Below are 27,194 nucleotides of genomic sequence, written 5' to 3'. Positions count from 1 at the left end.
TTGAAAACTATCCCATGTACGATTATTATATAACATGCATTAAAGAAAAATATTGCACAAAAACAAATGAGATTTTTTCTAACTGAAAAGGGGATTCGGACAGTCGATGTCTCCTTAGAGTGTGTGCGTACGAGGACACGTCCGTGTGAAAGCTACGTCTCTTAGTCTTGTGTTTAAGGCTGAATCTATACCTCTCGCTGAAACAGTCTTCGGCATCAGACAGTCACAGTTTAGTGCTACACTTGCTATTCTAAAATAAAGTACTTAAAAAAAAAAAAAACACAAGAACACGACCCTCCACTGGATTGAGTTATAAAAACAGGACGCACACAAACATCGACACGCACATTCGTTACAGCTCATCTCCGTATGTGACGAGCTCCACGTAGCCGTCCGAGACGCTCATGCAAACACACGCTTGAATTCCACCATCTCTGTCCACTTTGATATGTTTGAGGGCTTTAGGTAATAATCAATAAAAGGAATAGTTCAACCAAAAATGAAAATTTGCTGAAAATGCACTCATTCTCAGGCCGTCTATGAGTTTGTTTCTGCATCAGGTTTGGAGAAATATAGCACTGCATCAGTGTCTCATCAATGGATGCTCAGCAGTGAATGGGTGCCGTCAGATTGAGAGTCCAAACAGTTGATAAAAACATCACAATAATCCACAAGTAATCCAGTCCATCAGTTAATGTCTTAAGAAGAGAAAAGCTGCATGTTTACATGTAACAAATCTATCATCAAGATGTTTTTAACCTCAAACCATTGCTTCTGACTAAAACACTAATACTTTTCAGTGGAGGAAGCGTTATTATGGATTATGGATTAATATTTCAAGTTAAAAACTCAAGAAAAAACTATGATGGACTCGAGTGCTGTGCATTATTGTGATGTTTTTAATCAGCTGTTTGGACTCTCATTGTGACGGCACCCATTCGGATCCATTGCTGAGCAAGTAGTGCAATGCTACATTTCTCCAAACCTTAAGAAGAAACCATCTCATCTCGGATGACCTGAGAGTGAACACATCTTCAGCAAATGTTCATTTTTGCATTAACTATTCCTTAGATTAGCTTAAGTATTACAATTAAGCAAAAGGCAGAGGGGCGTGGTCTGTTTTAAACTCCACCCACTTCATGCAACCGACCGGTTGGCAGGATAACGTTAAGCCTATTTCAGTTTCAGTGCCACAGAACGATGCTCAAACATCGCTGCCGACCCTCCTCATATGGTTCTGCTTGTAATGAGTGTTAAGGTGCATAGGTTGCTTCGGTCCGATTTCCCTCACCATACAATATTGACGATGAGGCGACCGATGCCAAATACAAAACAAACCCAAAATATACCAAACAAATCGTATATATATATATATATCTACACAGTGTCATTCAGAACATCAGATCAGAAATTCACGTCAGACAGAAAGAGCGATGTCTCGGGGCGCTGCAGTCTTTCGTAGTGGTTCACGATGATGAGATGAATCCTCTCTGCTACGGCCGTGCCAACACAGTGCTTGAATCCAGGACGGCCACGAGGCACTAAGAGGGAGGAGCGTGTTCCAGCGTTTCCCGCCGGGATGATGTCACCGCCGGGGCGACTCGGTCGTGGCGGGCGGTCGCTGGCTCCTCCCCCTCTGCGTCGGCGGGAGAAGCGTCCGTCTGTCACCTCTTGTGCAAGCTGCGTAATTTCTGTGAATATCTGAGCACGCGTGGCGAGCGCGAGTGGAGCTTCACGAACAGCTCGGGGAACCTGTACTGAGGAAACAAGGTCTCCAGGAAGCCCTCCAGAAAGACGCAGGCCAGCCGGCGGTTCAGCGGTTGGTGCTGGAACATGTCAAAGACGCGCAGGATGCCCTTGCGTGTGGTTTCTGCCCCGATGATGTGCTTCAACTCATCTGATAGAAGAGGAACAGTTCATGTCATATTGATTTGAATAGCGCTCTACACAATAGAGTCAAAGCAGCTTCACAGAAAACCATGAGGTTAATATTTAAAAATAAGTACATTAAGAAAATCTGAAATATTTCCTTGGCCATTAGCTGTAATAAATTAATGTATCATTTATATATATATATATATATATATATATATATATATATATATATATACAGTTACCTTTATTCTACAAGGGCACATTAAATTGATCAAAAGTGACAGCAAAGACATCTGAAATATTACATAAGACAATACTTTCTACAATACTTTCTATTTATCAAAGAATCCATTAAGATAATAATCAAATATAATTGATAATACAAATCAGCATATTAAAATGCATTTCTGAAGGATCATGTGACACTGAAGATTTGAATGATGATGGTAAAAATTCAGCTTTGATCACAAAAATAAAATTACATTGTAAAATATAGTCACATAGAAAATGGCTACTTAAAATTGTAATAATATTTCAAAATTTTACTGTATTTTTATTCAATTTATATGCAGTTTTGAGGAGCATAGGAGATTTTTCAAAAGCATTTAACAATGTTAGTGCCATCTGCAGAATAACTACAGATTTTCCATTATAGTCTGTGTTGTGAGTGCACATAAATGTCTGTATCTTCAAGATTCATGCTGTAGTGTGTGTGTGTGTGTGTGTGTGTGTGTGTGTGTGTGTGTACCTGGCATGATGCCCAGGAGTGTGGTCTTAGCGGCGACTCGTGTCCTCATGCGTAAGCTTTTGTCTCTGCGGGGAGGCGTCTCGGCGAGGATCCCGTTTGGCCAATAAGAGTCTCTGCAAGGGTCAAAAAACCCAGTCAGAAGCCAAACCAGAATCAGTACGTGTCACAACAGACACAGTGAGCTTGAAATCCTCACCTGAACCTCTTCACATAATCAGACACTTGCTCAGGAGAGGTCATGTAGTCCACGTGATCCACTATTTTCCTGCAATGAATCAAAAACATGTTCAGCTCTGAACAGACAGCAGAAATACAAGCTGGTGTGTCTGTCGCACCTGTTAATGGTGTCTCCATACGTGGCTTTGATGAGCTGCTGCAGGAGGTTCTTGATGTTTCTGCGCAGCCACTGATTTCTCTCCTTCAGATCAAACACCTCGTCCATCAGCAGCAACATCACCCTCAGTGGGATATTATCATCCACCTGTCCATCAACACAACGCTGTTAAACTCACAGCTCATGCAATTATCACTCAGATGCACTGAGAAAACAGCAACTTAATTAGATAAATGATTTCAAGCTAATTATTTGTTATAATAGAATTATTATTAAATTATACAAACTAAAAATGAATAAACAAATACATTACTAGGGCAAAATACTACTGTACTGTAAAAAATACCAAAAAAAATCTGTTTCATAATAATGGTGAAAATAATAAATATTATTATTTTGGTAAAATTATTAAATTAAAAAAAAAAAAAAAATTACTATGGTAATAACACTACTGCAATAAATATTAAATAAATGTCATAATTGTATTAAAGTATAAACATTTAAAATCACAATGAATTGCATATATATGGTAAAACTATTGTGCTGTGGAAAAAAAATCTGTATTTATTTAATAATAATGATAACAATTATGTTGAAAATATTAAATGTAATTTTATTAAATTATAAAATGAAAAATAAAACAATTATAGTAATAACAATATTAACAAAAACTATAAAAAATATTAATAAAAATCAAAGAAATAATTACTATGGTTATAATACTATTGTACTGTAAAATATTATTTTATTAAATTCTAAAAATTCTAAACAAAAAAGAAATGCATTGGTGTTTTATAATATGTACTGTAAAATAAACAACAACAACAATAATTTGCAGAGTATAAGAAAAATTAAGACAATAATACTTATGCATTATAAACATTATACCATAAAGCTTTTACTAAAATAGCTTATTCCAAGTATTAAAATAGCATTATTTATCAGCACCAGCCACTGTGTTCGAGTGATTTGGCCGAGTTTGATTTGATTTGATGTTGACTCACATTGTCGTCCAGCTGGGCCGAGACGCGGCAGTGTTCGGGATCGATGTCAGACTTTGCCATTAAAGGAGGCACCTGAAGATCAGACACATCTGGAGTCAACGACATGCATTCATAAATGAACGCCATTTGAGTGCAAATATTACATGTCTGCGCATGCATGTGAAACGACTGACAGACGACACAGACTAAGCTTCCCAGTTACAACACTAACAGGTCTCTGGTCTTTTGCGCCTTTCTCGCAGTGCTCGGAGATCCTCCAGACGTGCTCTACCTTAAATATGGACTGTTTAATATCCTGGCCAAGTTTCTCGGACATGCGGCCCATGTCCGCCGAGACTTTGGACACTCCCTCGGCCAGGCTGTCCGGCAGTGACTTCACGGCATTGGACACGTTCCTCATGGAGCTCCGGAGAGGATTCACAAACGTGTCCATCTGTCCGAGTCCAGAGAACAGGACAAGTTTACAAAAAAAAAACGGTGAATCCAAGCAGACCTCTCTGGAGTAATACATGGAGGTGCGTTCACGCTCACAGCCTACTGAACTGCAGCTCTCAGATCGTGTCTTTACTGTTGCTATTTAATGTTAAACCTGCTCTACTTTTTTTGTTTTCTATTCCTCAGGGTGTCCTGAAGTGCCAGCTCTTATTGAATATGCATAACTCTCACTAACTGATCGTTTTCGCCACTGCAAATCACTGTTTGTGTGAACATCTATCCATCCGTCTACCAAAAGGGTGTCAAAGAAATGCATTTTACTAGAGTTTCATATAATCTTATTAGTGATTATGTGTTTCAGTGCATAGATTTAATGATTAAATTGCATTACTTTAGAGAAGTCTCCAAGTTTTATTTTACAAAAAAGTTTGAAAAAAGAAGTTTGGGGTCAATATAATTATTTTTAAAGAAACCAATCCTTTGATTTAGCAAAGATGCATTAAACCTATTAAAAGCGACAGTACAAGACATTTACAATGTTACAAAAGATTCCATTTCAAATAAAAGCGTTTCTATTGAAGTTTCTATTCATCAAAGGATCCAGAAAAAATGTATCAGTTTCCACAACTGTGTTCAACATTGATAATAAGCAGAAACGTTTCTTGAGCAGCAAATCAGCATATTAAAATGATTTCTGAAGGATCGTGTGACTCAGCTTTGATCACAGAAATAAATGACAGCTATTTTCCTGTATTTCTGATCAAATAAATGCAGCCTTGGTGAGCTTCTTTTAAACAATTAGAAATGATTCTTTATTTTTTATGCTGGAGCGTTTAAATAAAATGGTTAAATGTCATGTTTTATACCAAGAAATAATGTTATAAGCTAAATCTCCCCCATGCTGGATATGAAACCCCTTCTCGGATCATTTCCTGTATTTGTGGTATTTCTCACCTTGCGTGCGAAGTCTCCTTTGCCCTTGCTGTAGGCTTTGTTCTCCAGGAAGTCATAGATGTAGGGGATCAGCATGGGACAGGCCTTCACCATCTCAGGGTTCAGCAGCAGCTGTAAGATAAACTCAGCTCTCAGCACACCTGAGCCAGCTGAACCCCCCCCCCCCCCCAAAAAAAAACACCCATCCCGATCGGACCCACCTGCAAATAAGCGTTCAGGTCCTTCTTCCTCTTCTCCAGAAACTCCCGGTCCATGTTGTTAAAGGTCTTTTTTCCAGGAAGCTTGAGAATCGGAGCAAGGCTCTCAAACTAAAGACGAGACACATGGGTTAGAAAACATGACATCTATCAAACCCAGTTAGATCAGACGGAGTTCAGCCAAAATATTCCCACAGAATTCAAACGCAGTCAACAAGTTCAACAAGTCCTTTTGCATGTTCGCTTAAAAATTGTAACTAATTTGGCTAATAATTAGTGATGATTTCAACTACCAATATTGCTGAACACACAGAAATTAAATAATAATAATGATGATAATATTAATAATAACAATTAAAATACCTATTTTGCTTATAGAAAATGAAATTTCTCATAACTATAATTTAAAAAAAGCATTTATCACACACACACACAGACACAGACACACACACACACACACAGACACACACACAGACAGACACACACACAGACACACAAACAGACACACACACACACACACACACACACACACAGACAGACACAGACACATACACACACAGACAGACAGACAGACACACAGACAGACAAACAGACACACACACACACACACACACACACAGACACAGACACACAGACACATACACACACACACACACACACACACAGACAGACACAGACACACAGACACATACACACACAGACAGACAGACAGACAGACAGACAGACACACACAAACAGACAGACAGACACATACACACACAGACAGACAGACAGACAGACACACACACAAACAGACAGACACATACACACACAGACAGACAGACAGACACACACACAGACAGACAGACACATACACACACAGACAGACAGACAGACACACACACACACACACACACACACACACACACACACACACACACACACACACACACACACACAGACAGACAGACAGACACAGACACACAGACACATACACACACAGACACACACACACAGACACACACAGGGAAGTCGTGGCCTAATGGTTAGAGGGTTGGACTCCCAATCGAAGGGTTGTGAGTTCTAGTCTCGGGCCGGACGGAATTGTGGGTGGGGGGAGTGTATGAACAGCTCTCTCTCCACCTTCAATACCACGACTTAGGTGTCCTTGAGCAAGGCATCGAACCCCCAACTGCTCCCCGGGCGCCGCAGCATAAATGGCTGCCCACTGCTCCGGGTGTGTGCTCACAGTGTGTGTGTGTGTTCACTGCTCTGTGTGTGTGCACTTCGGATGGGTTAAATGCAGAGCACAAATTCTGAGTATGGGTCACCATACTTGGCTGAATGTCACTTCACTTCACTTCACTCACTTCACTTCACACACACACAGACACACACACAGACACACACACAGTATATTTATATAGAAACACACAGAATAAAAAGCCTTTTGCTTTTTTTTTTTTAATTTCTAAAATGAGAGGTGGGGTACAATTATGACATTATTTGTAACATAATGTAAGCAAATTTCCCCCAAAATCTAATTGAGGGATTAATAAGAATTTCTGCATCAGTGTAGTTTATTATACTGCTTTTAAGATATGCAGATTTTAATTAAAATTTCTTATGTATTAAAAAAAAATTGGAAAAAAATTATAATAGTAAATGAATAAATAAAATCTACAGAATTTTTTTTGTAATTAATTTAAAGAGAGTACAACAAACTACCTAGAAGTATACATTTTCAACAATTTTGACATAAAATTTTGAAATAAATATAAAACACACACAACAAAAATATATATATGTTATATTTAATTTTTTCCTGAATTTAATCTGATCTGACCAAGTTGTACTGCCTTTAAGATATGCAGATTTTATTATATATATATATTTTTACTATTATTTAGAATACAGTATAAAATCTGCAGAACTTCAGGCAGTACAATACACTGATCTGACAGCTGAGGTGTGATGTTCATTAAAGGGTTAACTGGTGTCACCTGCTCTGTGATGCGCATGTGGAAGTCGTGGAAATCGCTGTAGCGGCGGTACGTCTTCCAGATGTCCTCGCTGCCGTCCGAGTTCTTGCGTATGACGGTGAGGGTGTAGAGAGCGTACGTCTTCCCGTGATCGTTACACACGCCTGCCACAGGAAGTAGGTTTAGAAAAGCATCAGCTACAGCACAGCGGGAGAGAGAGAGAGAGGCAGGAGCGATGGAGACGATGGCAGGGAGAAAGAGAAGGAGAACCACAAGAAAGACACACAGCAGACAGAGCACAACAGGACAAACAACAGAGGGACAGAGGGAAAAAAGATGAACGTAAGAAAATGAAATAATAGAGTCACAACAAGAACAAACACAAAGTGGCAGGAAGAGATGCTCCTTCAAATAAATGAAGCTTGAAAATGAGAAGAAGTGATGTCTAGAGAAGAGATGAAAGTTCACCGGCGCACACACTGAACAGATCATTACATCACACACAGACTATTACCATTTACACGAGTCATTACTAACACTCAATTAAACAGATTCATTATTCAGTATTATAGATTTTTTTTTCAATTAAACATTTAAAAGAAACTTAATGAATAAAATAGAACTTAGGCACTTTTTAGAGAGGTCATATTTCACCTCAAAATCAAAAAAGGAAAATAGATTACATAAAGAAAATTAAGCTAATTTTAGGACAGTTGTAATGGTTTGCGACATTATTTTCATCACTCTACATAAAAAAAAAAATAATAATAATTATGCAATTTAAAAATATATTTAAAAACATTAAAAACATGTATTTACATATTTATAAACATAGTATATAATATATATTTTTCGCTTTATACAGTAATTAAAAAATTGCATAAATTTAAGTACAACAAATACTAAATTATATACAAATATTTTGCATAATGTATAATTTCACACATACTTAATTCATAACTTTTTGCAAAAAAACAATGAGAAGTGGGAGGAGCCTAAAGTTGGCTTCACCAACAGATCAAATGAGTATACGTTTTTTAATGAATCTTTGCAAACTACCTTTCATAATAATGTGCTAATTAGCAAGTTAGCAAATTTGAAGTCTCATGAGAAAGGCTCATCACTTCACGGAGGAGAGGGGTGGAGTCAGCAGGGCTCATTAGCATTTAAAGGGACATGCACTGAAACAGCACACAGTGAACAGAGCTGTTTCGGACAGGGTAAAAAAGATGTTGTCTTACACTACCATTGAGAAATTTTAACCTGTTAAATGTCACCCCGTCCCGTATACGGGACGCCTACGTTGACTATACTATATTACAATCAAATCTAATCTAATCTTGACAAACTATATATTGTTGGAAAGGTCTAAGACTCCCAAATATATATTTTACCAATATTTTTTGTTAAACATTATGTAGGAAAAGTAATAGATGAATTTATGACAAGAGTGCACCCTCAGAAATCTACATTACAAAAGGAGCTTTGACCTTTGTTTAAAAAAAAGACTTCCTCGTTGCCTTTTTCCCTATCACTTTTTAGAAATCATCAGAAGTTATATATCACTTGAAAACATAAAATCTCAAAATTCATCCTTCAAAACCCATTTTAAAATCAGACATTGCATTACCATGTAAATGGTACATCAAAATCATGTTACAAAATGTTTTCAGTCATGAAATATAAAAATTTAGGTTTGTATCATGCACATTCATGTCTATCTTCAAAAACGTGAGTGACAGTTAACAGGTTAACCAAAGTATGTTATGGACTTTTCATTAAGACCCTTAATAATCTCAAAATATCAACTTTTGGAAAATTGGCATCAGATGAACCCTTTAATTATCTTTGAGCATAACACAATGTGAATTTTTTCTTCTTTTGAAATTAAGGTGAAATGTTTTTTTTTATATTGTTACACAATGTTGTAACCAGGTATAATGCAATAACCACATTTCTACCATGTTGAACTAAGCTATTGTCTAGTCATTATAAGCAATAAACAACAAAAAGGACAGATTAAGGACAGAAAACACTGTAAACCTGTACAGTATTTATCTGCTGAAATGGTTAACAGCAGGTAAAGCTCTCACCCGTATCAGAGATAAAGGCATGAAGCTGAGCAGACTCATCCACGCTCCCGCTGCTGAGATCATCTAATGACTACAAAACACAATCATTTGAAACAATCATACACATTCCCGATGTATGTAAATATTACACATGAACGGCTTTATTTGACATACTAAATTAATGCTTCCTGTTGGGGACCCGTTGAACGACTCTGGAGAAACAGAGAAATATGAATGAATTTGAGGAGATGATGTGTAAACACACTCATCTGTGTGTGTTTGTGTGTGTGTGTGTGTGTGTGTGTGTGTGTGGGGGTCACCTCCGTCCCCGTGGTCTGACCCCATGTAACTGGGCTCTTTCAGCATGTCCAGCTCGGCTAGCATCCGCACGTACAGCGGGTGCTGCTTAAACGACGGGTAAAACCTCTCGTCCCGCAACATCATATCATACACCTGAGGAACACAGAACACAGCTAATACAGTGGGCTTTTTAATGGCTGATAAATGACATGATAAAACATCAAAAATCTCAAATTAGACTTGTATACACTAGTGTTCAAAAGTTTTAGATCGTCTCTTTTGCTTATCAAGGCCGCATTCATTTGATCAACAATATTTTACCATTTAAAATAAATTGTATTCTAGGTGAATATATGTTAAATTGTAATTTATTTCTGTGGTCAAAGCTGAATTTTCAGCATCATTACTCACAAGATTCTTAAAAAAATCTTTCAGAAATTCTGGTTTGCTGCTCAAGAAACATTTCTGATCATTGTTGAAGTGACGTTATATTTATTTTTATATTTTTACTGGCCATTAAACTGTCAATTATTTCATTAAAAAAAGGCAGACAAACAAAATGAGGAAACTGCTATTTAGATTTTTATATTAGTATTTATTTACTATTATTATTATTTAATGGAACCATAAAAATAAAAATAAATAAAAAAAATCATCCAATAATCATCATGATAAAACTACTGAGCTATGAAGTATTTTACAATAATTTAATAATAAAAAAATAACAACAATAAAAATAAAATTATAATAATAATTGTTGTTGTTGTAAATATTTTACATAGCAACAGTAAAATTACAACACTAATATTTATGGCTGTATTGTCTTTGCTTTATTATACTACTGAACTCCAAAGAAATTCATAATTCAAATTTAATAATAATAATAATAGTTATTATTATTATTCATATTGTTGTTATTATAATTATTTTATATAGAATGTAAAATTACAATACGATTTGTTTTCCCCTTTGCTTTTGAATAAACCAATGATCTTATATTTTGGCGGAAAATGCTTCACTTTTAGTTGAAAACAGATTTATAAACACTTCTCATTGCAAACTTGGGAAGATGTTTGGTGCATTTTAAATTTTTAAATGTGCATTTTAAGCGACTCAAACTCACGGCGCTTGCAGAGATGGTGTTTGACTCTGAAAACACTGTTATTAAGAATGGCTCGTGCAAAAAGATCACAGCACTTCATTCAGATATCTTTGCAATTTGATACTTGTGTTAAATGTTTATATATGTGACCATATATAGGGTCCATTTGTCAAATTGTAGATGTATACATAATCTGGAAGCTGAATAAATCATCTTTCCATTGATGTATGGTTTGTTAGGATCGGACAATATTTGGATGAGATTAGAAAATCTGGAATCTGAGTGTGCAAAAAAAAAAAATCTAAATATTGAGAAAATCATCTTTAAAGTTGATCAAATGAAGTTCTTAGCAATGCATATTACTAATCAAACATTATGTTTTAATATATTTACACAAGGAAAGATACAAAATATTTTAATGGAACATGATCTTTATTTGATTTTTGGCATAAAAATCAATAATTTTGACTAATACAATGTAATTTTGAAAATTGCTACAAATAAACTTCAGCAATTTAAGACTGCTTTTGTGCATATGAGTCACATCTGTCATTACCTTCTTCTGGATTTCATCAAATATCTCGGGTGTGGGATCCTCTTTGTTGAGTTTCTGAGCCAGTCTGGTTACAGACGCTTCGTCCACCTCCACCCTCGGAGAGGCCTGAGAGGAAATAAACCAGTCAAGCATCACTTCATGGAGCCTCGGCTCAATCTTAGTGGTTAATCTGAATCCTCTCACCTTGTCGGACAGGTACTGGTCGTAGACGCCGAGCGCGGCGGCTCTCAGCAGGCCTTTGGTGGTCTGACTGCTCTGCTTCTTCCCGTCTCTCTGGCTGCTCTGTAAGACCTCCAGCTGCTGCTGGGCCGTGACCCGATAGCCCTCCACCGTCAGCCAGAAGAACAGGATCGCCTGACCGCCCATGGGCTGCATGTAGTCTACAGACAGAGAGATTAAACGCATTGAGGAATGATATCTGAAGAGAGGACAGTTTGTGTGCATCTGCCTCGACTCACCCATGAAGAACTGCAGCGCGATGTTGTGCACTAATATATGCTCCAACGGAATCACACACAGCTTCCCAAAATTAGCTGCCAGTTTCAATGTGTCAACTTCCTGTTTGAAAAAAAAATAAAAAACTTGTGAAATGTTAATTGTCAGACAACTGATTAATTGCTGTTAAAACCTGAAATTATTATTTTTTTATGTACAATAAGTAAATTTTATTATACATTTTTTTTGAAAAAGAGTTATTTCTGTATTTCTATAATAAACAACATTATTAAAAACAGTTATTAATTATATTGGAACATACAGAAATAACTGTTTTCAATACTATAATAACATAATACTGTTATTAAAAATAATAATAATGATTTTGGAAAATACTAATTTCTGTATTTTCCAAAAATATTATTATTTATAAAATTAATTATTTATTTCTGTAATAATTAACTGATAATTAATTAAACTTAATAATATTATTAATTAAACATTAATAATAACCATATATTTATAATTTTTGTTATACACTCTTATTTAGATCATATTACAGTTTTTATTAACATTTTTATTTGTTTTTACTTTTTTTTTTACTTTTTATTATTTTATTCTGTTTTTTTTTAATAATTAGATACTGTATAGCTTTTATTAATTTATATTTCAGCTTTAGTTATTAAAGTACATCAAGGCAAATAAAATTAAAATGAGAAATGCTTCCCCTGCAAGCAGCTAAAATATAGTTTTTTTTTTTTTTATATTGTTTTTTTCAGTTCAGTCTTATTTCAAGAAATTAAAATGTTTATTATGGTTTTAGTTTCAGTTAACTATATAACCCTGATTAAGATTAATTATTTAATATATTTCACTTCCACTACTGTTTAAAAGAAATGTAAATAGAAATGTTTTTAATGAATATTCATGTATTATAATGAAGCAGATGTGAATGGAAAGGGAGAGAGGTGTTTACCTTCCCTGATTGCAGCCGTTGTATCCGTGTTTCACAGACCTTCTTCACAAAGAGCAAACTATTGATTTGATTCTTTATGAAGTTGATATCTGTGAAGATGAAGAGTAAACAGTGTTTGTTATTATAAAGCCTTGAACTTGCTCTCAGATTTTCCAAAACAAACCCCAACCGAATGAAAAAGCACTTGACACTTGAACGTGTGTGTGTGTGTGTGTGTGTGTGTACCGTCTCCTCCCGTGTCCAGAGACCGCAGGTACTGAAGCTCCTCCAGGACTTTGTCTTTGACGGCCTCCAGCTCGGCCGCTTTGTCTGTCAGCTTTAAGATGTTCAAGAAGGCCTCGTAGTTACAGCTGGAGTCACGAATCTAAACACACACACAAAACGTGTTAAAGGTCATTTGTGACACGCTCTTGGACTGTAAGAGCCGAGCAGGTCTCACCATCCAGATGATGAACTGGTTGATGTAATCAGGGTCACTCAGCTGGTTAATTAAGGGCAGCAGAACTCCTCTGGCCAAAACTTCCTGCAGGACACCAGAGAGTCAGTCAGTGAATCAACATAAGTCTGTTCAGTCTGGATTACATACAACTTCAGCTCTATCCACATCTTTTGTGATATAATATCAAATTCCACAGAAAATAATTAAAATTGCATCTCACAGGGAAATTATTTTGCAGTAGTTTAAATTAGAATAAATGTTATCTGATATATTGGAGTATTAACTAATATTTGACTTTTCCATTATTATTTTATTTTAATTAATATTATTTCAAGTTTTTTTTTCCTGTGTTTGTCATTTTTTATTTCTATACTTAGCTTTATTGTTAATTTTAGTATATGTAATTTTAGAACTTTTTTTTATTTAAAAAAAAAATGCCTTTTCAAAAGTTGCCAAGACATCATTGAATTTTATTTAAATTTATTTTACTTTATGTTTAAGAAATGTTAGTACTTAAACTTTTTTTTATTTCAATGAGTTTCTAAGGCAACATTTCCTTATTTTTAAGCTTTTAGGTTTAAGTTTTTCATCGTATTTGTTCTTTTACTTTTATAATGGCATTAAAATACTGCAGACTGAAAATGTTTTAAAAACAGTGTTCTTGTAGTATTGAATTATAGTTTGTATTAATACTTTGAATCAAAGTTTATTTTTATATTTTCCATTTTTATTTCAATTCAGGTTTTTAGGTTTCAGTTTTTCATCTTATATATTATTTTAGCTTTATTTGAAATAACAAAAACTATTTTTAACAGTTTTAATTTTGCTCTGAATGCAACGGAAGGCAGAGCAGAAGGTTAGAGGTCATAACAATAATGCATGGTTTTCTCCACATAAACAGTGCTTTACAGTTCTCATCCCAGATGTTATTTGGATGAATGTGGGACTGATTCAGCATGTGTGTGTGTCTCACCCTGAGGAAGTATCTCATATTCTTGTTGTGGAAATCTCCAGGAGGTAGTAACAGATACAGCATCACTTCACAGAGATCCCGCAGGTAACCTGCACCAGAAAAACAAAAGTGCAGCGCTCACATACATTTAATTAAAACATTGCCTTTTAGAGTTTATCAATCACACTTGGCCTCATCGTGACTCACCTATCATCTAAAATTGATAATTAAGCTTTTTTTATAACATTTAAGACTTTTCATGTCCTAAAATTTCTTTAAAAACCACATAATCTACTTTTACGTTGTGTTTTTTTTTTTGTGTATTTCTGTAATCTGTAACCAATCTACTATCAGTGTGTGGAAAACAGCAGCGTAAACATTCTTCAAAACATCTGCAGACCAAAGAAAGTTGGTTTTGAAAGACACGAGGATGAGTAAATGATTTGTGATCACTGATGATCACATGACATCTTTTATATTCACAGGGCACATTTATACACACTTCTCCACCCAGCAATCCTGTTTGAAAGATTTCTCAAAGCACTTCCTTGTATTCATGACTGGGTGTGGGTTTAATTAAGTCTTTCAGCTGATGAGGTGTATAAGATCTGCCCTAGAGAAGCATGTTTGACTTATTCATGACTACTGTTGACATAAACCCAAATCAGGCCTTGAATCACTGAGCTGGAGTCTCCTCCGTGTTTGTCTTGCCTTCTTCATCCTTGCGTGACGTGCACACCACATCTCTGCAAATCTTCCTCTCCATTTCCACCTCCGCCTCAAAAAACGAGTCCAGCAGCTCGTCTGGAGCGTCACCTGCCAAACACACAGACAGGGTCATGCACTACAGTCAGTGCAATCAAGCTGCCATAAAAGACTCAAGTTTAGTCCTGATATTGAGATCTTTACATCACGTCCTAATCAGCGGTGATGCAATACAAAGCTCTAGGTTGCATTCTCATTCCTCAAAACATCTACCTCCTCATTCCTCTGAAGTAATAAAAGTTAAATGGGTTCGAAAACACATGAGAGCAAGCAAATGATGACATTTTGACTCGTTGCTTCATTAGAGTTACACTCAGTCAACATGAATTAACAATCAGGGTTACGACATAAACTACATGAAAGCGATAAATGTTTCTTTGGCAACCAGTTGAAATAAAATAAGTTTAATAAATATGGATACATTTTATAAATGCATGTATATTCATTGATTAATTATTGAAAAGTTAGTTAATGAATGCATGAGCTAACATTACCTAATGAGACCTTAGAGTGAAGGGTTAGCAGTATTGCCATTAATAAACTGTGCACACAGACAGTTTGAACAGAGAAGAGAACAGAAGAATCCTTACGTTGTTTTGGATCGTCTCTCTCGTTCAGCCTCTCCTGAGCTTTCCTGAAGACACGCAGATGAGTGGCAAAGTCATCCACCAGTCTGGTGGTGAAATACGGCTGCCAGTCCACCTCTTTAGACCTAGGGAAAGGAAAGATTGAGCACTGAATGAATCACAGGATTAAAGCAGTGTTGGGTTGGTGGCCAGGTGTTGTCACTCACATGCTGACACAGATGTCAGGTGTCTTACCTGGTGGAGAACTCGACGAGGGCGTTCTGGACCGTCTGACGGATCTCCAAGAGGAACGTTTCATCATCACTCAGAGTGTAATACCAATACTGGATATAGTCCCTCAGGGCGAACTGTATGACCTGATGAACGACATGAGAAGAGGTCCTATGAAATCCCTTTTTTTTCAAATTCATTTCAATCCATTTTATTTTTCCCCAAATTGCGTTCTTTTTTAATTTATCAGATTTTTTTTTTTTTTATAAATTCATTTTAATGGTGAAATTCAAAAGCAAATCTAATTTAAATGTAATATATTAATATATATTTTTTTATATGCATTTATAAATTAGTTTAATTTTTATAATATTATATTAATAAATATAAAAAAAAAAAAAATGTTTTTACCAAATTCTGTGTTTTTCCTTTAAATTTTTGTAGATTCCATTTGAATAGTAATTAAATTTAAATAATACATTTTACTACTACAAATAATATTATGATTATTAAACTAAGATCAAGTTATGTGCAATAGTAATTTATTTGTCACAACTTCTTCAAGTTAAACTGAACTTTTATTTCCCATGAAGACCTTTGAGTTTCTGTATATATATAATATGATGACAGTTTTCCTCAAAATGCTCAGAAACACTGAGAAAACAACACAATTTCCGAAAAATAAACAATTTCTTATTGCCTTACTATTGTGAAAATTGTAAAGTTTTATTTATGAAATGATTTAATTAAACCATTAAAAAAATAAATATATGTTGGAAACCACAGAATTTGGAAAAAAAAAAAATCATGATTTCATAGGACCTCACAAGTAAATTTGAATGTAAATGTAAATTGTAAATGTATCTGGATCATGTGCTCTCTTTTCTGTTTGGCACAGACACAATGACCCATCACTGCTACTTCAAAGGACTCAAAACCTCAGACTTACATAGGAGGAGTTACACAAGGATTTCACTCATAAAGATGTCTTATACTAAGGGACGAGGTTTTAATGCAGTCACATCATGGAAAAACCGGATACTTATCAGTCTTTTCTCATGTCTACAAGTCTCTCTAGTCCGTGCAAATCAGTTACTGAAATTAACCACAAAAAACAGGAACCATTTATGAACACATTAGCCTTGTTCCAAAAACCTAGACTGCTGCCTACAAAGACAAAATTTTTAATGGTGTTCAAAACAGAAGGTAACACCATGCTGTCTAGTTATAGTTCACTTGTCCAAGGCAGCAGCAAATGCATGCTTGCAGATTACCACCGCTTTTGATAATAAATGTGTATTAAATAATAAATCCAGAAAAACCAAAACAGATAACTGAGAATTCTGAAAAATATTTATAGAAAATACTTCATAGGGCTCCAATTTTTTTTTTTTAAATGGAAATAAATTATTCAATTAATTAAACATGATTAAATGTAATCATTAAATTGAATTAAATGTAAATTACATTAAACATTTATTAATTATTTTTTTAATTCAATTAAATTTAATGCAAGATGTAAACTATATTATCGCCCAGCTCTAAAAGCACTATACAAATGAACATGACTTGACTTAAATAAAATAACCAATAAAAATCAAGTATATAAATATACTTCATTGTAACTTGATGCAACTTGAACATCAGTTTGAGACACACCAGAATGTCATTTACATATCTCAGGTACAACAGTAAAACAAGCTGTTTTCTAAATGTCAAAGAGAAGGTGTAAAACGGTTGTGCAACATCAATATGGTGGTTTTATGGTGCAAGAAACCTCTCTGGCTAACAATAAATGCAAATAAAAGATAAAGTGTAGCATTAAAAAAGTGACCCCAGCAGAACATGTTCATTGTAAGCAGATGTAAAACCGATTCAGTACATCTGCTTTCTAAAAACCTGCGTCTGACGCATGTCACGGGCGGAAACAAACGGCATTTGTGAAGTGAAAGTTGTGTAGAAACCACAGGTTCCTCAGATGCATGAATGAGCACTTTCATCGGTTTCGTTGTACCTGCTGCAGTGGATCATCGATGATACTGGATCCTGTCAGACGACGGTCGATCTTTATGGGCTTGGACTCGGACTTCATCTCCTCCGAAACCTGACCAACAAACACAAAGAATTAAAACTCAAAACTCAAAGTCATCATGAAATAAAAATCAGCTATTTCATTTCTTAAAGGGTTTTTTTTAAGAAAGTAGCTCGTTGTACTATCTACGAGCCATATTTTTAGGCATGAAACTGCCATAGTTTTAAAAGACAATATCTCTGTTTGCATTGAGCTTTCAGCATCGTAGATTGCAGATATTGTTCATGCTCAAACAGCGACATTACACATAAACTAAAGTAAAAAAAAATAATAAAAAAAATAAAAAATAAATCACAATCAACCACCCCTTTAATAAACACCTTTTCACTCATTTAATTATGAGCCTTAGTTTACATGTCAGTGACTATATCATGTAGCAGAAGAATGATAATGAATTAGCTTAATAAAACCAATTTAAATTGAATAATAAAAAACTATCACCATATATATATACTCAGAGGTCTTCACAAAACCTGTCAAAATAAAAGTTCAGTTTAACTTGTAGAAACTGACAGAAATATATTACTTTTGTACAAGAGAATCTACTTCTCAAAGCAAAAATAATAACAAAAAATACTTAAAAAATAGTTTCTTCCATATTTTAATATCTGTTGTGCAGCAGGTCAAAAATATCCCCCCAAAAATTGGTTAGGGAAATGTTTGCTTGATTACATTTTTTAATATACATTATATATAATTGAATGAAAAAATATGTATATATAATTCAAATGTTTTAAGAAAAAAATGCTGCATGTCATTTTTTTTTAAGTATTAGTATTTTTTTTATAAAGTTTTATACAGTAGGGCTGTAAAAATGGCTCAAAAATGGCGTTCAATATTCCCTAAAAATAAACGAATATTCAAACATCTGGTCGCGCATGTTGTCAATGACGCGCATTACGTCAATAACAGGCCAAAATAATACAAAGAGACATAACTACTTGTATAGATATAGTCTATTTAAGTTTAAACATATGTGACAACATATTACCTTCACAAAAACAAGGAAATCAACTAATGGCCAAGACTGCAGACCTCACGCTCTCTCACCCTCACGTTCTCTGCGCATAATGGTTTAAATGAACCAACTAATTTTTGTGCAAGCAATTTAAGGTCGCGACTGTTGTCCCAAATATAGCAGGCTTCATCCAGTGATTGAAATAAATATTATTAATATTAATTGAAGTTTTACAGCATATAGAACTGACATTGAATGCTCCGAGCAAGCTGTGCTGTGGTAAACATGGAACTTTTCCTTGACATGAAACGATAAATAATTAAACCTCGGATCCTTTGCTCGACAGAACTCCCCGAAGCCTGCCCCATCCGCGTTACTGATCGGTCTCGTGTCCTTACAAATGAACGAAATTATTTTATCCGTTATGGCCTCTTGTCGTGTTGCAGACAAAGAGCTTGTGGCGGGCGATGCAAAGTAACGTTAAGTGTCAAGACGTGACTGTTTAGCTGGAGCTCCACACATTATGCCATGCTCATTTGGGTGCACATTTTTGAGATGTGACCTCATGTTGCTAGTGGTCGAATGGTATGCTAATTGTATCTTAAATAGCTTGCATACAACTTTATCTTGCGGGTCAACAATTTTCCCTCACTTTCTCTGCTGCGGTCGAGTTGGGTTCTGCACTTGCTGCCATCTTCCATGAAGACGCGTCAACTTTCAGCAGTGATGCTGTGCCAGACAGAGCGACTCCTGTGAGGCTGTGACCTGTCCCTGAACCCTCGCACCCACTCGCAAAGCAGACAACCACGTCTCGACTACCGCGGGCCTTTTTTTCCACATTTCTTTATATTCGAATATTAATTTTCACCTTCGAAATTCGTTTTTTTTTTAACTATTCGAATACATATTTGAATTTAGAATATTCGATGACAGCCCTAGGATGTTGTGGTAAATATAATAAATAAAAACAAATAAAAGAGTTTGCACACCTTCGGTATGGCCATCTGTGTTGGTGGCAGGTAGGAGTGTTCACACCTTTCCAGGTGTTTCTCTGAGTTTATCTTTCCAAATAAAAGCAGCACTACAAAACCCCTAGAAGAAGAGAAGAGAGAGACTGTATCATCATACGGAAACATCACAGGGCGTAAAGTAAACTGATGCTGCCACTTACCCGCCAATGAAACAGAGGATGTAGAAAGCCAGATAAAAGATAGCAAAGGGTCCAAATGTGATGAGGAAGAGGACGACTCCGAGACCCCCCCATCCCCAGATGGACAGACTGGCCTGAAACACACAAACACAGATAGATATGGAGAGTTAATGACACTATTTCTTATCTTTGGATGCTGTGAGTGCTCATGCTAAAGAGCGTTAACTGATCGGAATAAAAGCAGCATGAATGTAACGTAATTAAACATACAGAAGAAAACCATGACATGACTGCAGCTACTGAACAACTCAAAGTGCACATCATCAGGGTCCAAAATGATCAAAATAGTGTGTGACCTCTGACGTGTGAATGGAGATTTACTGCTGATCACAGAACTGAAAGAACGCATGAGAATCGTGTGATTTAATTTCGATTACAGGCCGTTTCATCAAGCTGCATTTTGCCCCAGATCATCATCATCATCATCATCATCGTAACAGGGATCCAGAAAAACTGAAAGCACAATGCAGGAGCTTTCAGCCGACAGGTAAAGGATTCCTAAAGAGCTGAAGGAGGAAATAAACCAGAGACGGGACCGATGAGAGATGCGAGTGTGAATGCGTCCAATGGCAAAGGTTTCCTGTTTTTGCAAGGACAGGAAACTCAGTGTCCCAATATGTGCCCTTCCCTTCCTTCTCCTGGGCCGATCACACACACACACACACACACACACACACACGCACGCACACGGATCTGAAGGGTCAGACATGGAGTGTGTCCTGCTCAGCTGAAGTGTGTTAAATAAACATCAGCCAAAAATATGATCAAACGTTCGTCTGAGAAATCAAGAGAGGAACATGACTAAGAAAGAAAGAAGGTCAGTACATTTAAATACAATTGCAATATGGATGTTCTGTGTGATGCAACCTGTCAAAATAAAAGTTCAGTTTAACTTTAAGAAGTTTATTAACAAAAAAAATGTTAATGCACAAAGAATCGTTAAGAGAAAAAACAACTACAATAGGCCCTATTTTTGTAAACCAATCAATAATGATTATTTTTGTATTTTTTTTATGAATTCAATTAATTAGACATGTATTTGATGTAAACTATTAAAATGGAATCCAGAAATATTATAATGGAAAACAAAGGATTTGGTAAAAATAAAATGGAATATGAGAAAAACAAAATGCATTTTATACTGCCTGGGGTGTGCAATAACAACAAAAAAAGATTGTTGGGATTTTATTGATAGTATAGTATACATTTATTTAATGCCATTTAAATAAATATTCTAAAACGTTGCATGGTGTGTTATTTTGCTGATATCTTAAGGACTACCGTAAACAACTGATATATTTTTCATAATCTGTTTGGTCAGTTCACATCAATGATAAAAATGAATATTTTACAATAAGTTTAAATTGCATTTTTAACTTTATAAAGTCATTTTTTCTTAAAGTGTCCATCTTTTGAGTCAAATTCTTACATTCAATCAGTCAACCAGAATATCAAGACATTTAAGTCTTTACCAAACAAATGAAATCAGTATCAACAAAGTCTTTCGAGAAGCTGCATCTGAAGAGGCATTTAGACGTGTTTACAAGCTCAGAGGAACATGGGATGCTTCAACCTGCAGTTACAAACGCATGAATATTGTTTTGATAGTTTAAACATAAAACAAGGAATACTGACTTTTGAAATTATTAAAAAAATGAAAAGATACTTTAAATGTGAAACTAAAACCACCAGCAGGTGGCAGCAACTCGCTGTTAATAAGAGAGTCATTGCGATTAAAACGTATAATTAAACAATTAAATCAGGAACGTAACACCGTCATGTTGCTCAGAGACGTAAAACAGTGCTGTTGCTGTGTTTACAATTATTTTTGTTGGCGAAAAAAAAAATGCCACTCTGTGTGATAATGATTAACTTTAGGAAATTATATAAATATTCATTTTCTGCCCCCATATCTTGAATTTTGTGTTCATTCAAAATGCATTTTAATAGACTGAATCATGCAGTGAAAATGTGTAAAATCATATATGCGTGCACTCTATGGTGTCTTCTGTTTGGTTTTTACAAGATCCTCGACAATCTCCATTTGCACATCGTTAAAACAACAATTATGATATTATTGCAGATGATATATACACACCTAAAAGGGCCCTAAAATGTAATTTGTTAAATTTTAATAAATTGCTGTTCAATTGTATAATATGTTTAATTATCTCAATAAATTAGACATGCTTTTTGATTAACAGAAAAAAAAATGGAATCCATTAAAACAGGAGAGAAAATACATTTAGAAATAAATAAATTAAATAATACTGTATATTTGAAGAAATAAAACATAGGGCACTACAAACATTACATGGGAGATGAATGGTTGGTTCAGTCTCTTACGGTCACAGTGGGCAGCTCTCGGCCAGAATAAGCCGCAATGTTAAAGGTCTGGCATCATGAGAGCTTTAGAGCACATGAAAGCACTGATTTAACCTCAGGACCACAAACCCTAGTCCTGACCCGCTGACCTCATGTTGAGTCCTCTGCCCACAGCGAGCCATTCACGACTCGTGCTGCTGACATCCTGTGGATTTGGTCAAACAGCATTGCAAACACACTGCTGCAACTTTCTAGAGACTGATTTATGCCACACAATGTATGTTTGTGTTATTAGAGGGGTGAACAAACAGGCTTTCACATGGGACCCCAAAGCAGCAGTCAGCAAACTACTCAAGAAGAAACACCAGCAAAACAACACAACACTATCAGAGCAAAACAAATGGTTTAAAATAATGTAAAATGATTTGCCACACCTTCCAATGGCAGGTGAACTGAGAACTTTTCCAGCCATTAAACTGCGTTTACATTTAGTCATAAAAAAGTCTATTTGTGCACTAGTTAATAAACGTAATATTATATTAGAAGTATGCATCGTGTTTATTATATAAAGAGTCTTGCTGAAATACACATACAATCTAACTGACTGAAAAATGTCCTTGTCTGTGGGAAGGTTTCCGTGTGCTCTGAAAAACATGTTTTGGCTCTTATCACCACCAAACTAACCTCTAAAGAAGATAAAAGCAGATTACAGCCCACAGCGGGACTAGAAAACTAAAGCTGCTCTCTTTATCGTCAAACACACAATAATCCAACAGCTGCTTTACCTTTACCATGTTTTCTCATCAGAACACATTATATAAGGTGACAATCTCCATCCAGGAAGAAGACAGATGAGCGGTGCGCTTTCGAGGACAGACACGCAGGGGACATTAATTCAATCTAATGCATTTATCAATGAACCATCCATTCGTCAATGGAAAGCGGTCTCTTAACAGCGATGATCTCATTCTGTCCTGCTGCGTTCTCCTCACAGGACGGGTCAGCAAAAACTTAAGCCAGGTTAGGATTATTATCTACCGACTGCCATTCAATCACCTGCTGCAAACAAGCTCCTCCTTCTTAAACTGCAAAATTCATTAACATAACGCCTGAATATCCTCAGCTGGGACGAGGCCTTTATACACAGCCTGACCTGATAAAGTTAGACGGTGAATCAGCACTGAGAAGAGCTCATTAAATGATCACTGTAAGTGCCAACAAGTTCCCCAAGGTTTCAAGTGTGATCCTGCACAAAACTCATCAGGCTTCTCCATTAATTCAGGCTGGTCACTGAGGTCTATTTTAAGAGCTGTGTAAATACCCAAGGCTCGAGTGCCGCTGGCCTGAGATCAAACGCTGTGTACATAGTCCAGATATAAGCTTCAGCACTTACAGAGAAAAGAGTACAAGCTCTTGAGAAACCACAGTATAGCTGCATTATACTTACTGACAATCAAATAAAATGATGCTCTTAAAAATGTAACACTTTTTAGTCTTTAAGAAAACAAGTTGTATTTGCTCATGGAGTATTATTACTCTAACTATACTCTGACTAACTATAAATTTCTAATTTTGGCAGCATTTCCCAGTTTAAAGGGTTAGTTCACCAATAAATGAAAATTCTGTCATGAATTACTCACGCTTGTGTCGTTCCAAACCCATAAGACCTCCGTTCATCTTTGGAACACAGTTTAAGATATTTCTGATGAAATCCGAGAGCTTTCTGACCCTCCAAGGATCCTACCACGATCAATACAAATACTGAAACTTCACCTAAAATTAACACAACCAACAACATTTCTTTAAAATTTAAATTAAAACGGAAAATATAAAAATAAAATGAATTATAATATAAAATAGTCATAAAAACAATAATATTATAATATTACTTATATTAAAATAACACTGTGCTCTTCCACCTTGTTCTACAAAAGTTAATTTCTTAATAAATATGATGAAATAAATACAAATTAATATTGGTGAAAAATGTAAACATCTATCCATCTATCTTGAAGACCGTAAATATATATTTATATTTTTTTAACCCCTTCATTTATTTGACAGGTTACATGGTGTAACTGTGAAATAACAGCCTGTCAGTATTACATAATAATACCAGCTAATTAACACCCCATAACCAGGAGCTGCCCAAAGCTTTGATAATGAGCGGATGATGAGATTTAGAGCATATATCTGGCAAATCTGATGCGTATAAACAGGGCACATGCAGAGAGCACATCGAGCACATCGAGCACGCAGGAACAGATTCAGAGCACAGGTGAACTGAGCTACTCGTGTGGTAATACGAGCCTGACTCTTAGTCAAGTGCTCCCATTTACAGTTTTGCATTCCTCTGTTGACACACAACCCAGCAGTGTACCGTGCAAGCATGCATACCTCTTAATATTTACTCGTGACAACAGAAACTAACATGATAAGACCCAGTGCATGACATTGCTAAAGATCTATTTGTTCTTATTTAATGCAAAAACATAACATCACATAAATCACAGCAGGCTGGCCTGAAATGCTTTGGTTCAGTGGTAATGCATTAACTCCGAGGTCCAGCCCTAAAATGCAAAGACAGAGCGACTGTGTCCTGATACGCCAGGACACGTGTGGATGCTTTTACAATGGGTCATGTGACTAAAGAGGATTCACCTCTTTAGGTAACGAAATAAAGACACAGATTTCAATGCACTGAAACCTTTGACAAATGCATGACTTTCATTGATGAAATATGGCATGCAACTAACTAGCAGGCTTGTCTCTTCATAACACAACAAGGGGTTAACCTGTAATTATTTTATTATCAGATTATTAACCTGAAATAACCCCAACACAGAACAAGTGTAACAGACTCAAATCAGGCCTGTCGTCATCATAACTGGATAAAAAAAAAATTAATGCACTTTGAGTCGCTTGAATAAAAGCATCTGCTAAATGCATAAATAAATGTGAATATAAATAACTATACTACAGCATTTGCATGGTCTTAAAGAAGCAGTTCTCTAAAAATGAACATTTTGTGGAAATTTCCACACCCTCAGGCCATCAAAGATGTAAATGTGTTTATTTCTTTAGATTTGGAGAAATGCTTAAATCACTGTCTCACCAATGGATCCTCTGAAGTGAATGGGTGCCACCAGTCCAAAACTGCTCTAAACAAATATGTTTTGGGATTTTGTTGTGAGAGGCAACGGGGACTGGACTCTATCACTGGAGGAAGTGTTAATATGGACTCATATTTTAGCCAAAAGCAATGGTTTGAAATTAAATGCATTTTGCTTATGGATTTGTATTTTACAAACATGCAGCTTTTGGCTTCTCAAGATGTTAACTGATGGACTGGAGTGGTGTGGATTATTGAAATGTTTTTATCAGCTTTCTGGACTCTCATTCTGATGGCACCCATTCACTGCAGAGCATCCGTTGGTGAGCAAGTGATGCAATGCTACATTTCTCCAAATCTGATGAAGAAACAAACGCATCTACATCTCAGATGGCCTGATGAAGACTACATTTTCACACAAAAAAAGGGGGAACTATTCCTTTAAATGTCACTTACAGCCAAAACAGGAGTTTACTTTTGCCGAAGCCCAAGTAAGTTTGTAACTTTAAAATGAGATGATCAGAAACTGAAATAAAATCCACACACAAGACTAGTCTCGTAAAGCCAGGCTTATCTTGACTATCTTTAATCTTACTGGAATGGAAAACACTCTGGCTTTCTAAATAATCTAATATAAACATATATTGAACAGTTAAAATAACATAAAAAGTGCAACACAAACAAATCCAGGCTTCTCATCATCATACAAACAAACTCATGATCTGAACTACAAGATATACAGCTAAAACAGGCGTTTTTACTTATGTAAACATGTACGTTTTTAATATAAACATATGATCAGATACTGAAACAACGTGGTGACAGACAAACAAAACAAGTGTCTGTTATCAGGTGTGTCATCATAAACAAATTCATGACCTGGATAACAACACTTAAATTGTTCCATACACACAAAACTGAAATTTAATTCAACACACGTTCAATGTTAGTGAAAATACACGATCAAAGGCTTGAATGACACAAACACACAGAAGTTATATATGACAGTAACATGAGTTTCACACACATGCCACGACGCATCTGTCATTTCCCACCAGCACTCAACATTAACAAGCTGAACCACGCAGAAAACACACAAAATCCTCTAATCTCCACCCATGGCAGCTATACACACAGCTGTCACGCACACATTACTCGTGTAAACACACATATATAATGTAAATACACACAGACCGCTGTTGTTAGCTGAGCTAACGTTAGCTGCAGACTTACTGTCAGCGCTAAGAAACATCTAATCTCTTCGCATTAATACGTGTAATCCCGCACACAAGTCGTGTGTGCGTTAAAGTGTGTAACCGTGTGTATACTTCAACGTGTGTGCGTTTATTTACCTGTTCAGGTAACCCACGGCTAAGCTAACGGCAGCGGGAAATACAGCGAAAACAGCACACTGGCCAAGCAGCGAGTGAAAACCGCGACTTACCTCTGCAAACATTATTTAAAATGCAAAACCGGAGGTCTTTCTGTTTATCTCCGCCACATTTTTAACGTTTTCCTTTCTTCTCAAGTTCATAAACTGAAGCGCTTCAGGACTGCGCGCGCCCTGTCTGCAGCCGCCATGAGCGCGAGCTCGA

The 27,194-nt window shown here is 35.9% G+C and overlaps 1 protein-coding gene across 2 annotated transcripts; it reads right to left on the bottom strand.

Moving 5' to 3' along the window:
* Positions 1–717: 717 nt before the first annotated feature.
* On the bottom strand, positions 718–27,194 carry LOC113119733 (sorting nexin-13-like). Of its 2 annotated transcripts, none has more exons than XM_026289360.1 (26): positions 27,044–27,194; positions 20,124–20,236; positions 19,942–20,044; positions 17,917–18,006; positions 15,927–16,048; positions 15,696–15,817; positions 15,052–15,156; positions 14,362–14,450; positions 13,389–13,472; positions 13,175–13,313; positions 12,950–13,038; positions 11,997–12,096; positions 11,722–11,918; positions 11,539–11,643; positions 9,901–10,033; positions 9,755–9,792; positions 9,602–9,671; positions 7,530–7,705; positions 5,551–5,658; positions 5,351–5,461; positions 4,233–4,394; positions 3,962–4,033; positions 2,959–3,104; positions 2,820–2,888; positions 2,624–2,736; positions 718–1,897 (listed from the first exon to the last, which is right to left on the bottom strand). In XM_026289360.1, exons 1-26 carry the CDS (start codon positions 27,053–27,055, stop codon positions 1,665–1,667), a joined length of 2,901 nt encoding a protein of 966 aa, XP_026145145.1. In that variant the 5' UTR covers positions 27,056–27,194; the 3' UTR covers positions 718–1,664. The 2 variants fall into 2 exon arrangements, with proteins under 2 accessions (XP_026145145.1, XP_026145146.1); XM_026289361.1 differs by having other exon boundaries at positions 7,530–7,672.

The sequence above is a fragment of the Carassius auratus genome, chromosome 19, assembly GCF_003368295.1.
Source record: "Carassius auratus strain Wakin chromosome 19, ASM336829v1, whole genome shotgun sequence".
Classification (NCBI taxonomy): domain Eukaryota; kingdom Metazoa; phylum Chordata; class Actinopteri; order Cypriniformes; family Cyprinidae; genus Carassius; species Carassius auratus.
This window is presented reverse-complemented; position numbering and strand designations above follow the sequence as displayed.

What these genes read in the sequence shown, in the direction of transcription:
- LOC113119733 (XM_026289360.1), bottom strand. An exon ending in AACGGCTGCAATCAGGGAAG is followed by an intron (nt 12,097 to 12,949) that starts GTAAACACCTCT and finishes TTTTTCAAACAG; the next exon opens with GAAGTTGACACATTGAAACT. An exon ending in GATTATGTGAAGAGGTTCAG is followed by an intron (nt 2,737 to 2,819) that starts GTGAGGATTTCA and finishes TGACCCTTGCAG; the next exon opens with AGACTCTTATTGGCCAAACG.